The 13,235-nt window shown below is 36.8% G+C and overlaps 1 protein-coding gene across 1 annotated transcript; it reads left to right on the top strand.

Moving 5' to 3' along the window:
- Positions 1-2,745: 2,745 nt before the first annotated feature.
- On the top strand, positions 2,746-12,944 carry LOC107659929 (cleft lip and palate transmembrane protein 1 homolog). The gene is made up of 12 exons (XM_016449041.1): positions 2,746-2,838; positions 7,892-8,019; positions 8,772-8,895; positions 9,620-9,778; positions 9,951-10,068; positions 10,255-10,340; positions 10,508-10,628; positions 10,737-10,981; positions 12,067-12,160; positions 12,250-12,440; positions 12,540-12,635; positions 12,735-12,944. The coding sequence occupies exons 1-12, from the start codon at positions 2,785-2,787 to the stop codon at positions 12,927-12,929; spliced, it is 1,611 nt and encodes a 536-aa protein (XP_016304527.1). The 5' UTR covers positions 2,746-2,784; the 3' UTR covers positions 12,930-12,944.
- Positions 12,945-13,235: the final 291 nt, after the last annotated feature.

Below are 13,235 nucleotides of genomic sequence, written 5' to 3'. Positions count from 1 at the left end.
TAGACTCACATAACTGTACTTAGATCAAAGATCAAAAACATCTCGTTGATTTATTAGCTTTAGGTGGAGCATAACGAAAGTTTTCTGGCAAATCATCAGTCTCGCACGCAAATTTAACCTTTTGCGAGTTTCATTATGAACTTGCTAACTAAAATACTAAAATATAAAAACTCATCTATGCTTACGAGAAATATTTAATCAAAAGAATCCCATACATCCACATCTCTTGGTAACTAATCCATTGTGAGTTGCTGTTATCACAGCCCAGAGCACAGCACAGCAGATTGACGGAATTGCAATTCCAATTGTGGAATTGTGACGTCCCATGAAACCTATGAATAGGCTAGTATTTAATCTGAACAGCAACATTTGTGAGATATAATCAGTCAAAACGGTTTTGAGACTATATCTGATCTAATTTCGTGTCTCTTGAAAAATATAGTGTTCTGTTTGTTTGCGGATCGGAGTGTTGTTCGTCAAGGTTTAGTGCAGCGTAAACATTCTAGACTCACATAACTGTACTTAGATCAAAGATCAAAAACATCTTGATTTATTAGCTTTAGGTGGAGCATAACGAAAGTTTTCTGGCAAATCAGCAGTCTCGCACGCAAATTTAACCTTTTGCAAGTTTCATTATGAACTTGCTAACTAAAATACTAAAATATAAAAACTCATCTATGCTTACGAGAAATATTTAATCAAAAGAATCCCATACATCCACATCTCTTGGTAACTAATCCATTGTGAGTTGCTGTTATCACAGCCCAGAGCACAGCACAGCAGATTGACGGAATTGCAATTCCAATTGTGACATTGTATTAAAGTTTAACTAAAGAAGGATTTGATTTTAGATTTGTGTGGAGTTTTTATTTTGAAGTGAAAAATGTAGATCCTTGGCGTAAGAATTGGCACAGAATGTTTTTATTTTTGTAGCCTAATACTTGTAAGGCTTTGTCAAGCCAACATAGCCTAATGAAACAAACTATTATTTAAGATTCCTCCTCTTCTTCTTCTTCTTATTATTATTATTATTAATATTATATTACATATAATATAATATATTGCATGCATGCAGGGCTGGGCTGGGATTAAAATTCAGCCCTGGACAAATCCAGCCCATTTGGCCCACAAGTTCCCTGAGAATGTTTTGCTGGGTTAGGGCCTTCAATTAAAGTATAATAAATGATTAGCCTAAATAAAACAGGACAGACACAGATAATAATAGATATTACTGAATTCAAATGCAGCAAAGTTATTAATGATGCATTTTTGTCACATAGAAATGCACTTGACAGTAAAGCATTGATTTTGAGCTAGAATGCAGAAAATTTAATGTTATTACATTTTGTCATCATTTCCTCACCCTCATGTTGTTCTAAACCTGTGTGACTTACTTTCTTCTGTGGAACACAAAAGGAGATATTTTGTAGAATGTAACCAAACCATTTTATGGACAAAAAATTCTTGAATTTCTCAAATTATCTTATTTTATGTTCCACAGAAGAAATAAATTCATACAGGTTTGGAATGACATGATGTTGAGTAAATAATGACAATTTTAATTTTTGGGTGAACTATCCCTTTAAGAACTTCAATAGGCTATTTGTAAATAGTAAACACCTATTTTATATAAGACACTGATTTTTATCTTAAATGAGGCTCTTATTGAATCAACATTTTACTTAAATTAAAATTAATTACAACTAAACTTTTAAAGAGGAAGAATCTACTAAAGCTATTCTGTTAAATTATCCTTTACATGAAATTTAGTTCTTGCTTTATAGGATCCAGAGTTTAACTGACTAGTATTAGTAAGAGGTGGTCACAACAAGTAAAACCAAGGCCCTCATTACCATGGTTATATGGTTTTTAAAATAAATAATAAGTAAACTATGGAATTTGTCATTAAAAAAACAACATAGAAACTACAAAAACAACTTCTATAAAAGTAAAATATTCCCCGATATTTAATATAAGTATAACAGTAACATATAGGCCATAATAAAAACATTTCTGCCCAAACACCATTTGTACAGTGTTAATAAATGCAAGTTTAATTGAGCTTGTAATTAGGCCTATTGGCGTTTTCCAGTTTACCTCTTCATGCAGTTGACATTGTCGTGGCTGTTTCAGCCAGAATCACTACAGAACCTTTAAGGTTCTCATATCGCACGACTGTATAACAATTGTGTGTCACATCTGAATGGATCAAGTGACTTGCGCTGTTTATCACTTTACATCGTGGCGGAAGGGGGGTGGGGGTGGTCCGTTCGCCGCGGGGCCCCCTCACCGTGCCACGGGCCAGTGCGACCGCACCGGTTGCACCCGGGCACCCCCCTAAGGACGGCCCTGGTGCCCATAATTCGGCTCATTGTTTCAAGATAAACGATTTAATTTGTTTAATCACATCGATGTTCAAAAATAAAGGGATGCAATTTTTTTTTTTTTTAAATAAGTCTAAACTAAATAATAATTTAAAAATAAATAAGAAATAAAAATAAAAACTAAACTAAAATCCACATAATTACCTTGCTGTTTGTATTTATGATAAGAGCATGGAATCAACAAATTTAACTGGGACATATGAAAATTAAAATAAACAGCTATATTTAAAAAAAAACCCCGTTTCAAAGTTTTTGAAACGGTTCTTTGAGACGAACAGTTTGAAAGAACCGATCCGTAGTAGTTCCCGATTAGAAGTTCACATACAGAAAATCTCGCGATATATCATATTACATACCACCACATTTATCCACATTACAGTGTGCGATAGAGACAGGTAAGATGGCGGCGCAGGAGACTCAAGCAACACAGCAGTCGTCCGTAACCAACGGAGAGGTAAGAATAGCCGAAATGATAAAGTGTAACCGTCAAATGGACGTGTCAACGAACAGCTTTAATATAGTCCACACGTTCACGAAAGCAAATACTTGTTTCGTGTCAGTTTTAAAGAAGAAAACCAGATTGCCGGTCTGAATCAGCGACCCCTTTAATTCCGCATGCATTGGGACAGAAATGCTGCCTGAGTCACGAAGGGTCTGTCCGATTGTATGGCTAATTTTTACCGGCATATCTAATTTTTACAAAACAGAACAGATCTCAGTTTATACCACTGATCTACAATAGAGAACATATGTAGAGAGCAGTGGTTTATAGCATGAATCTATTTCACGGGCTGTATTTCAAAGCCTAGTTAATTGCTGCTTCCCTTGACAGCATTTTTGGGCATCATCATATTTGAACGCGCGTTTGATGCCCTTTAACGCTGGTAGACCGCTGACGAGGCTTTGAGAAATAGCATATATTATAGACGGCTGTTCAGATATTGATCTACGTAGTGTTATGAGCTGATGTCTATGAGTTGATCAGTGTTAGCATGCTGGCTAACTAGCTGCCTAGCTCCTCTGTTAGCTTCACATGTCAAAGCAGTTTAAAGATGGCAGTATTGTGCCACCCTGGTCATTAATCCGCCAGTTAGACCGTATTGTGACAAAATAGCACGTGTCTTGGTGTAGATAGAGGAACTGTAGTGGTGGTGAGAAGTTTTGTAATGATTATAGCATGTTGTGTGCGGTCAGCTACTTGGGTAATTAATTGGTCAGGGGTGATCAGTCCTGTTACTGGAGATTTGCTTTCATATAGAGATTTATTGCAGTCATGTTCCTATTGTTATTTTCTAGTGAACATGCTGACTTTGGTTATTTATTTTTGGTGGAGTTAGACCTAAACTCTGAGGATAGCCGATCAAGAGTGAGAACTTACTATTGGCCTGCTACTGGATTAAGTAGTTTGACTTATCTGGATGAATAACCCTGGGGTTACTGATTACACCGGTTAAAGGTCATAGGTGGTATCATTCATAAACATTACTCAGGTTCACTAACCGTTTTCCAAAACAGATGTGGGCTGCCAAATGTAAACAAGTGGATAACAGTTTCTCAGCATTTCTCTTGAAATCTCAAGCTTGTTAATTTTACGGGAAACAGAAATCTGGTCTGATGTCCTTTATCTGTCATTTTTTGTTTAATTCATCATTTTGCACCCATGCTCTAGGTGGGATCTTCTGTTCATAGTAAGGGGTGTAATTAGATCTGTTGACAAAAATTACCATGATAACAAAGCATCAGGTTCTTCACGTTTTCCAGAAAGGCCTTTCTATCATCTGGGATTGGGTCGACCTCAACCACATCATCAGAAAACTACAATGGATTTTTGTTTTGGGTGCATATGGTAAACAATAGAGGCCTCAGGACAGAGCCCTGGGGTACCTCGTATTCAGAATGAGGATTGGCAATGATTGGCTGCCCACATTCACTGCTTGAGGTTTGAACAGTAAGTTCAAGACCCACTAATAGTGAGTTTTAGGAAAATATACTCTACACCAGTGCATAAACACAGACAGTGATTGCAACCAAAGGTCGATTACGCATGTTGTTGCCTTCGTACTAGGACTGCACAATTAATCGAATTTCGCGATTACAAATACAGATGCCACAATTACGAAATCATTCAAAGCAGCATTTAATCGTTCAAAGTCCACTTATCTTATTCTGCATGCTTAAGATGTGTTTTTTTTCTTTCTAAAGGTTATCTTAAGGGTTTTTTCATTGTTTTAATTTTAGTTTTAGTGTAGCATTATAATACCATTCATATTTTTACTTTTTTTTTATTTAAAGAAGAAACCAATCCAATGTAGTGCTGGGCGGTATATCGAGTTTGTATGATATATCGATATTTTCTTTATAAGTAATTTGATATGAGGCAATACCGTTTATATCGATATACAGTAGTTTGATACGAGCGCATCTGAAAATATAGCAGAGGACACAGACTGAGCTGCTGCGGAGAAAGTGCATAATCCAATTTGTTCTAAACGTGACAAGCTTCATATTAAGGCCTTTAAAAAATGGTAAGACATAGTTTATAGTTTCGTTTCGCATATTAGTTTAAGCGGCTCGGCCCGTCTTGTGCTCTGACAGAAAGATGACAGAGACACTAGGCTACTCGCGCTGTTTAATGTGTTTGAGATGTGCTGTCTTCCTGAATGCATAACTTACATTTCACAGGTATATTCTCCATCTGTAAATGTTAGAAAGCTATGGAAATATTTAAATTTTTCTGTCAGAAGTGCATATTCTCCGCTAATCTTCAGTGAACGAGTGCCGTCGCGCACGTGTGCCAAACAGACAGAGCACAATTAAATAGGAGCGCAATAATTCTGACTGAAATATACATTTCGCTGAAATATTTGTAGTTGGACAATAAATGTGACATGTAGAATTTTAAACCTACAAGTAAGTCTATTTTTATGATAGCACTGACTGTAAAGTGACTGTAATGGGATAATCAAAATAACCTAACACAACTCTGTGCTTTTGTTCTCATTTATTTTCATTTTTAGTTAAGTGAATTTAACTTCCGCTTGAAAAGCCTTATTTTTGTTTTTAGATTGCAGTGTTACAATGTTAGAATGAAATGTGATTTTAACCCTTTTTTGCACATAATATAAAGGCTTACATGGTTACATTCACTTTATTTGTTTTCATAGCCTTTAATATGTATTGTTTTGTTGGACAACATTGGGCAGTAAGTGAAATATATATATATATATTTATATTAAATACAGATTTTTACAAATACAAAAACGAAAATACCGAGAGATATACCGTATATCGCAAATCGGCCAAAAAATACAGAGATGAATTTTTGCCCATATCGCCCAGCCCTAATCCAATGTATAGTTGACATTTTGAGGCTTAATACTGTAGAATACTATAGAATACAATACAAGTTTTTCAGTTAGAGTGTTTTCAGCTTGTTTATTTTAATATAAAAATATGGCAAGCAGTTGCTTCAAACAATAATATAAACATCATTCAAAGTAAAATGTGATAATCGTAATTAATAATCACAATTAATTACAATTTCAAGAATAATTGACAATTGATTAGGGTTGGGTTTCGTTTGAATTTTATCAATTCCGATTCTGCTTATCGATTCCGATTCTTTTCGATTCCCTTCTTGAACGAATCTCTTGTATGATTCAAAGACAAATACATTTTAACAGCCCCTTTTCGCCACCTACTGGCTTAATGATTTAATCGATAAATCTTCATTTGAAGTTTCAAATTACTTTCAAAAAGTTATTTACTCTATTTTAATCGCTACCATACACATCATACACACAGTTAACAGCCCCTTTTCGCCACCTACTGGCTTAATGATTTAATCGATAAATCTTCATTTGATTTTAATCGCTACCATACACATCATACACACATGTATATCTGAACTATAAACTTTTATCCCAGTACTTCTGTGATTTGAATGTTTGTAACACAGAAATAATGATACTGTGTGACTGAAAAGACTGAAGCTGTTTCATTCATGACAGACAGCTGCTCTCTTTAGGTCAATGGCAGCGCGAATGCAAATTTAATTGTTCAAATCACACTGGTGTGATCGTACGCTGCACGGACGAACCAAGTGATCACAACATTGATCGCACACGTCAAAGGTTGAGGAATGAAACAGACAAATCATTGTAATTTAGGAATATAATCACGTAAGTGTTTGAATCGTGTTCGCGATCTTTAACGATCTATTCAATTAAAGTGCTTTGTCATGTTGGTGGTTACACCTCTCTTGCAACATGTTTCGCTATCACAGATATTATACTTAGCTTTGATTGCAAATGTAGCCAAACTTTGGAGCACTTAGATTAGCGAGCAAGGTCCTGGCAGTGGCAGATCGCTAGGTCCGGTCCTCACAGATGAAGAAAAAAAAAGCACATAGGAATCGATAGGCGGAATCAACAAGTATCCAATTCCTGACCTTAAGTATCCGATTCTGGAATCGGAATCGATTTTCGATTCCCAACCCTACAATTGATTTTTGTCATAATTCTCCAGCCCTACTTCGTACCACAATTTATTAGTTTGTTGGTATGTTTCTGTATTCTATATGTTTTTGGCCTTATGTTTTGATCCCATCCCTGAACTTGGTGACAGGCCTTTTTGGACCTATTGTTATCTCAGCTGTTATCTCTAATCTTTAGACATCTGGATTGTAACCAGAATCATTGAAATCAGATCCTGACTTTTGTTTCCATTTAGTTGACCTAAATCCAGTCAGAAGTAATTACATGCTTACCCTGGCATTAAAATGATTTGTTTAATATTTACCCTGTTCAGTAGTGTGTCAAATCTAAATCATTGTCCCTGGCAAATTGCTTTTAGCTGATCACCAATTAAATAAACAGAAATGAGCTGGAACAGGTACAGAGCTAGATGAAAACTCCAATAGTCACTTTATGAGTTTGTGAAGATAAATGTATGGTAATCATATTATCGTTGTTTGTAGTTGAAACTGGTCACGTTTTGTTTTATTTAGATCGAGTTAATGGCAGGCATCTATCAGACATTCTCATCTGCCTCATTTGTCTCATCTGTCTGTCTGAGGAGTGATTCGTTTTTTTTTTTTGTGTGCAGTTGGTGGTTTTGAGATCTGTTTTTGTAAATATGACTTTATTTTAGCAATAAAATATCAGTGGTTTTGTGAGCACTTTTTCCTGTTTTGTCAGTACAGGTTTTTAGTTGCTTCCTTCATCATCCTTCAAAGAACTGTCAGTCTGGGTTATTGAAAATAATTGCAATCATGTACAGATATAGTTGTAATATTTAGCTTTCTTTTTTTCTGCTTTGTTAATTATCAATTATATAAACTATTTAGATCTAAATCTAAAGCAAAAAGATAGTGTAAAACAATCAACCTGTGGTAAAAAAAAAAAAAAACAAGTATCAGAGCTCTGAAACTGATCTGTTCAATCTTTATATCACAATGAATACTAAACCTTTATAGTAATTGTGTTTATCACAAATGTTCTGTGCAGGTGAGCAGTAATGGAGCAGCTGCCTCAGGTCAGGTAGCTCAGATAGGTGCGACTGCACAGGACCCCCAACAACAACAGCAGCAACAGCAGCCCAACGCCTGGCAGGTGATTAAAGGTGTCCTCTTCAGGTGAGTCCTTAATGTTGTGCACTTAAATGTTTAACTCTATAATTGTTTTTTTTTTTTCTTTTTCTTGTCTTAATATGCACTTTAAGAACTTCCTGCACTTTGGTCTTTATTTGACAGAGGTGGTTTGTTTTTGACCATTGTAAAACTCTGTGATGTGCTCGGTAACTTATAATAGATCATATGGTAGTGTTTAAGCTAGGTGTGCTGTTTTCCAGTGCATTTGAATGGTTTATTTGGTAATAATTATTAATGACATCTTCAGGGTTTCTGTAGTATCAAAATGAGAATTGTCAACTTTGACTGGAATTGCCTACTGAAGTTTTGATATTGTAACAACCCCAGCATGAGCCCTGAGGAGCTGTATTACTCAAGAGACATCCCGTGAGAGGAAAGCAACTGAACTCCTGAGCTGTTCTGGGTGCTCTAATTGATGTCAGGGGGGTTTATGTTAACTTGTGTTAATATTTCATACTTATGCAATATATAAAGTTTGTCACAATTACAGTATTTACCTTCTCCAGTGATATTTCTATAAACTCACTTTTCTCATATTTAAGGTGGGCTGCTAGAGGCTGTATTTCACTAAAAAAGCAAAAAACAAACAAAAAAAAAAACACTTTTTCATCTGTCGCGTATCATAGATGATAGTGTAAGGCAACACTATTGCATCATGAGTTTTGGGATTACGCTTTCAGAACATCATTGTACTGAAGTCTAATGTGAGTCTGCTCTTGTGTTTGTGTATCACCCAGGATTTTTATCATCTGGGCTATAAGCAGCTGGTTCCGCAGAGGTCCATCAACTCCAGATCCCAACACTCCTGCTGGAGCTCCACGAGTGCCCAGCCGAAACCTCTTCCCCAAGGACACCCTTATGGTATTCATAATCAAGACTAGGGTTGTGACGGTGATGAAATTTTCCCACCAGCAGTTAATCAACGTGTGACAACACCCGTAATACCGGTATCAGTAGGGCGGGGGGTGGGGGCTTGTGTTCATTGGAGTTTTCCTTCTTTTCCTCACTTTTCTTCACTTTTCAATAGCTTATAAATGCCCATGCGCATTTTACTTTCACTTTTAAATTAGCATCAATTCCACGTCAATTGCTTGAACGAACGAAAACAGAACAGTACAACGACAAACTTACTTAGGCTATAAACATAGAACTTTTATTAACAAAACAAATAAAAATACACCATGCTATAGACCTAATATAAAATGACAAATAACTTACACAAAGTTTAAACTGAAAATCTGCAAACACTGTGGAACCAAATAAATAAGAAATTAATATTTAAAAAAAACTTCCACAATCACCTTAGATAAACGGCACAACTCAACAGGCTTTTCAAAATCCAAAATACTGCCAAACAGGCACTTTTGCATTTCATTTTGAAATGCCGTGATGGGCAAGTGACGTAACCAGTGTTGCAGCTTAACACCGGTAACACCGACTATCGCAGCAAGCCTAATCAAGACCTTTCCCATCTGCCTTTTACATGTATAACATAAGCAGGATATCTAATCAAGCTTATAACCAAATTCTCTGTAAGAACTGGTTTGTAGCTGCTTTTGTAATTCTGTTACCTGTCTTTTCACAGGATTTATATGTATATATCTCTGAGAATGAGATATTTACAGATTTTAACAATACAGAAGTCCTGTTCTGGTACCAGCAAGATCTGGTTTATGGAGATTGGACCACAGGGGAGTCGGGGGATGGCTGCTATGAGCATTACCTAGAGCTGGGCCTCTCTGAGGTGAGACACAAATGCTTTCTATAAATATGAATGGAGTAGATCTGAGACTTGCATGGTTGTTTAAGAAGTAACATTGATTTTTGATTGTACATGTTTAGCGGCAGTGTCGAAATCCAAGAATACACTTTTGTTTGGCATTATTTGTTTATAGTGCACCTGTTTGTTTGTTCAGAGTGTGAAGCAGAACGGCTCTATATACATCCACATTTACTTCACCAAGAGTGGCTTCCACCCAGACCCCAAACGCAAGGGCCAGTACCGCAGGTTATCCACGGTCCATGCCACTCGAAGTGAGTGTGTCCAGTTTTTGCTTATGTTACTTGCGTTTCTTGTTCTCTCACTCACCTCTGTTACACTTGTGTTTTTGCTGCTCACACGTTTGACGTGTCAACAGGCCTAAAATAACACATTATCAGTGCATGGGTGAACCCTCTTTAAAGCCTTGAGCCCGTTTTCACACACTTCCTGTTCAACAGTGCTCAACAAATACAAGAGGAGGAAGTTCCTCAAGACCAAGAACCTGTTGACGGGAGAAACTGAAGCTGATCCAGAAATGATCAAGGTAAGTTTTAATGAGATTTGTCTCAAAATAAGCTGATCGAGATTGCTCTTGGCTTGTCCCACATCCTTTTTCACCATATTTTCCATCGCTGTGTATTCTGGGATTGCCTTGTCAGTGAATGACATGTATGCTGTGAAGTTTCTAAAGTTCTGTTTGTACATTCTCAGCGGGCTGAGAGTCATGGGCCTGTGGAGATCATATCCCATTGGCATCCCAATCTCACTATCAACATGGTGGACGATCACACAGCCTGGGTGAAAGGGTCTGTTCCTCCACCTCTTGACCAGCGTAGGTTTTTTTGGTGCTAAACTTCCTCATATTATTGAAACTATTTATTGAGCCGTAGATGAATCCAGAATCGCCTCTGGTTAACCTGAGCACTTCTTTTCCTCTCAGATGTAAAGTTTGATGCAGTGAGTGGAGACTACTATCCCATTGTTTATTTCAATGACTACTGGAACCTGCAGAAGGACTATTACCCTATAAACGAGACCCTGCAGAATCTGCCCCTCCGGCTCACCTACTGCCCCCTCTCCTTGTGGCGCTGGCAGTTATATGCCGCCCAGAGTGCCCGCTCCCCCTGGAACTTCCTGGGAGAGGACACTTATGAGCAGTCAGATGAGGACCAGGATTCTGTGAAGGTCTGTTCTGCACTTCAAAAGAATATTTTTAATGGTTTAGAGATCCAAGTTTCTTTACCATCAAAATGTTTGAGATGAAATCAGGGTTACAGACATGTTTATAGCTGTATGTATATAGATATTGGAATGTAGAAAATGTGAACCTGGTTTTGATTTTTGTTTTTCACACTTCCAAATGTCAAATATAAAAAGGAAATATTATTTGAACGGATTGATAATTGGTTTTAATCAATATTCACACTTTTTTTTTTGTTTTACTTGTATTTTGTTAATTTTGGAAGTACAGATAAATGACACCATTTGGTTGGTGTCAAAAGAATAGTACCCCACAATTAAAACCCATTAAATCGCAATTATTTCATTTGTTGATTTAGACCATTTAGATTAAATTTTTTTTTTATAATGCTAATGAAAAAAAAAGATCATTATTATAATATATATATTAGAATATTTTGCATATGAATAAAATAATGATTAAAATAATGATGGTTTTGGCTATTGTGGTAAAATGCAGAAATAAAATTCATTTTGGCTATTGGAACACTTAAACTATTAGTCGAAAAATCAATTGATTGGTTGTAAAAAGAAAAAATGTTGAATTTCTATATGCTATTTGCTTCCCATAATGTGTCACCATTTCCGGGTCCAGACCCTGTATCGGATGCCAAAACTGCTGCTAATATACACTCATAGTGTGCTGGAATACTACCAAAAGGTCATGATCCTACCCTTTATTTCCATACTGAAATCTCAAATAGCCAGACGGTAATTCATCTTTCATGAAATATTAATTAATCAAAATATTGGTGTCCAGGACCCAGTGTGCCCAGAGGCTATAGTGCACACTGAGTTTTTGAAAGCTTAAATGTGCAATATGTATAAATAGTGCGCATAAACACCTGTATTTTCAGTTGAAATTAGTAGAGGCTCAGACACGGAAGAGTCACAATAAGCAGATAATCTTCTCAGCCTGAATCATAAATATTAATTAGATGATGTAATGTTAAAACTACAAGTAGTGTAACTACTTTGAGAAATGCCATTAAAGTATCTTGTGTTAATATACTTGCTTATTGTCTCAACAGGTGGCCCTACTTGAGACCAACCCCTACCTCCTGGGACTGACCATCGTTGTTTCCATCGTCCACAGCATTTTTGAGTTCTTGGCCTTCAAGAATGGTAAATAAATATTGATGTATGTATGTGTGGTAATCGATTGAGACTTGTGGGTTCTGGTGTCTTGAGCTCTCATTTCACTTTCTCTGCAGATATCCAGTTCTGGAACAGCCGTCAGTCTCTGGAGGGGCTGTCTGTGCGCTCCATCATATTCGGGGTGTTCCAGTCTCTGGTAGTGCTGCTCTATATCCTGGACAATGAGACCAACTTTGTCGTCCAGGTCAGCGTATTCATCGGTCTGCTTATCGACTTCTGGAAGATTACCAAAGTCATGGACGTCAGGGTGAGATGATGCCACTGCCAGGCATTTTGGATTGCTTCAATTAAATGGCTAGGCTTGAATTCTTGGATCTCGATGTTGATTCTTGTTTTCTTTTCCTAGCTGGACAGAGAGAACAGGATTGCTGGAATTGTCCCACGATTGACATTCAAAGATAAGTCCACATATGTGGAGTCTTCAACCAAAATCTATGATGATGTAAGAGATCTTTCAGCTGAAATTTAGAGGTGATTCATCAAATACACATTTATACAAGTTTTATGATTAATGTCTCTTTTGCTTTTTTTTTTCCCCTAGATGGCCTTTAAGTACCTGTCCTGGCTGTTGTACCCTCTCTTTGGGTGCTATGCAGTTTATAGCTTATTATATGTGGAACATAAAGGCTGGTACTCTTGGGTGCTCAGTATGCTTTATGGGTTCTTGTTAACCTTTGGTAAGTATAACTGTACTTTTGTAATGGCTGCATTCAGCTGCATTTCTGATTATCAATAATTGCTCCGAGTCTGTGGCAACTTAAAAGTCAGTGACTAGATGCTTGAGGAAAAACTCAAAAAGGGGAATTCCACTTTTTCACCTTCAAGGCCCAAAGGATTTTCTACAGTTCTGTAAATAGAATAAGAGACAACGCTGTCCGCAAGGACACACTGTCACGTGTGAAATCCAGTCGCTAGCCTGAAGGGTGTGAATGCGTGTTGACACACATTCATATTTAATGGATTTTAAAGTGAAATTAACAGGAAAACTTTTTGTCTTAACCTTCAGATGTAGCTTTTTGCCATATTCTGAGTTAGTTTGTAC

Source organism: Sinocyclocheilus anshuiensis, unplaced genomic scaffold (genome assembly GCF_001515605.1).
Source record: "Sinocyclocheilus anshuiensis isolate Anshui unplaced genomic scaffold, SAMN03320099.WGS_v1.1 scaffold1241, whole genome shotgun sequence".
NCBI classification, from domain to species: Eukaryota; Metazoa; Chordata; class Actinopteri; order Cypriniformes; family Cyprinidae; genus Sinocyclocheilus; species Sinocyclocheilus anshuiensis.
Note: the sequence above shows the minus strand (reverse complement) of the source record. Positions and strands in the feature narration are given on the sequence as shown.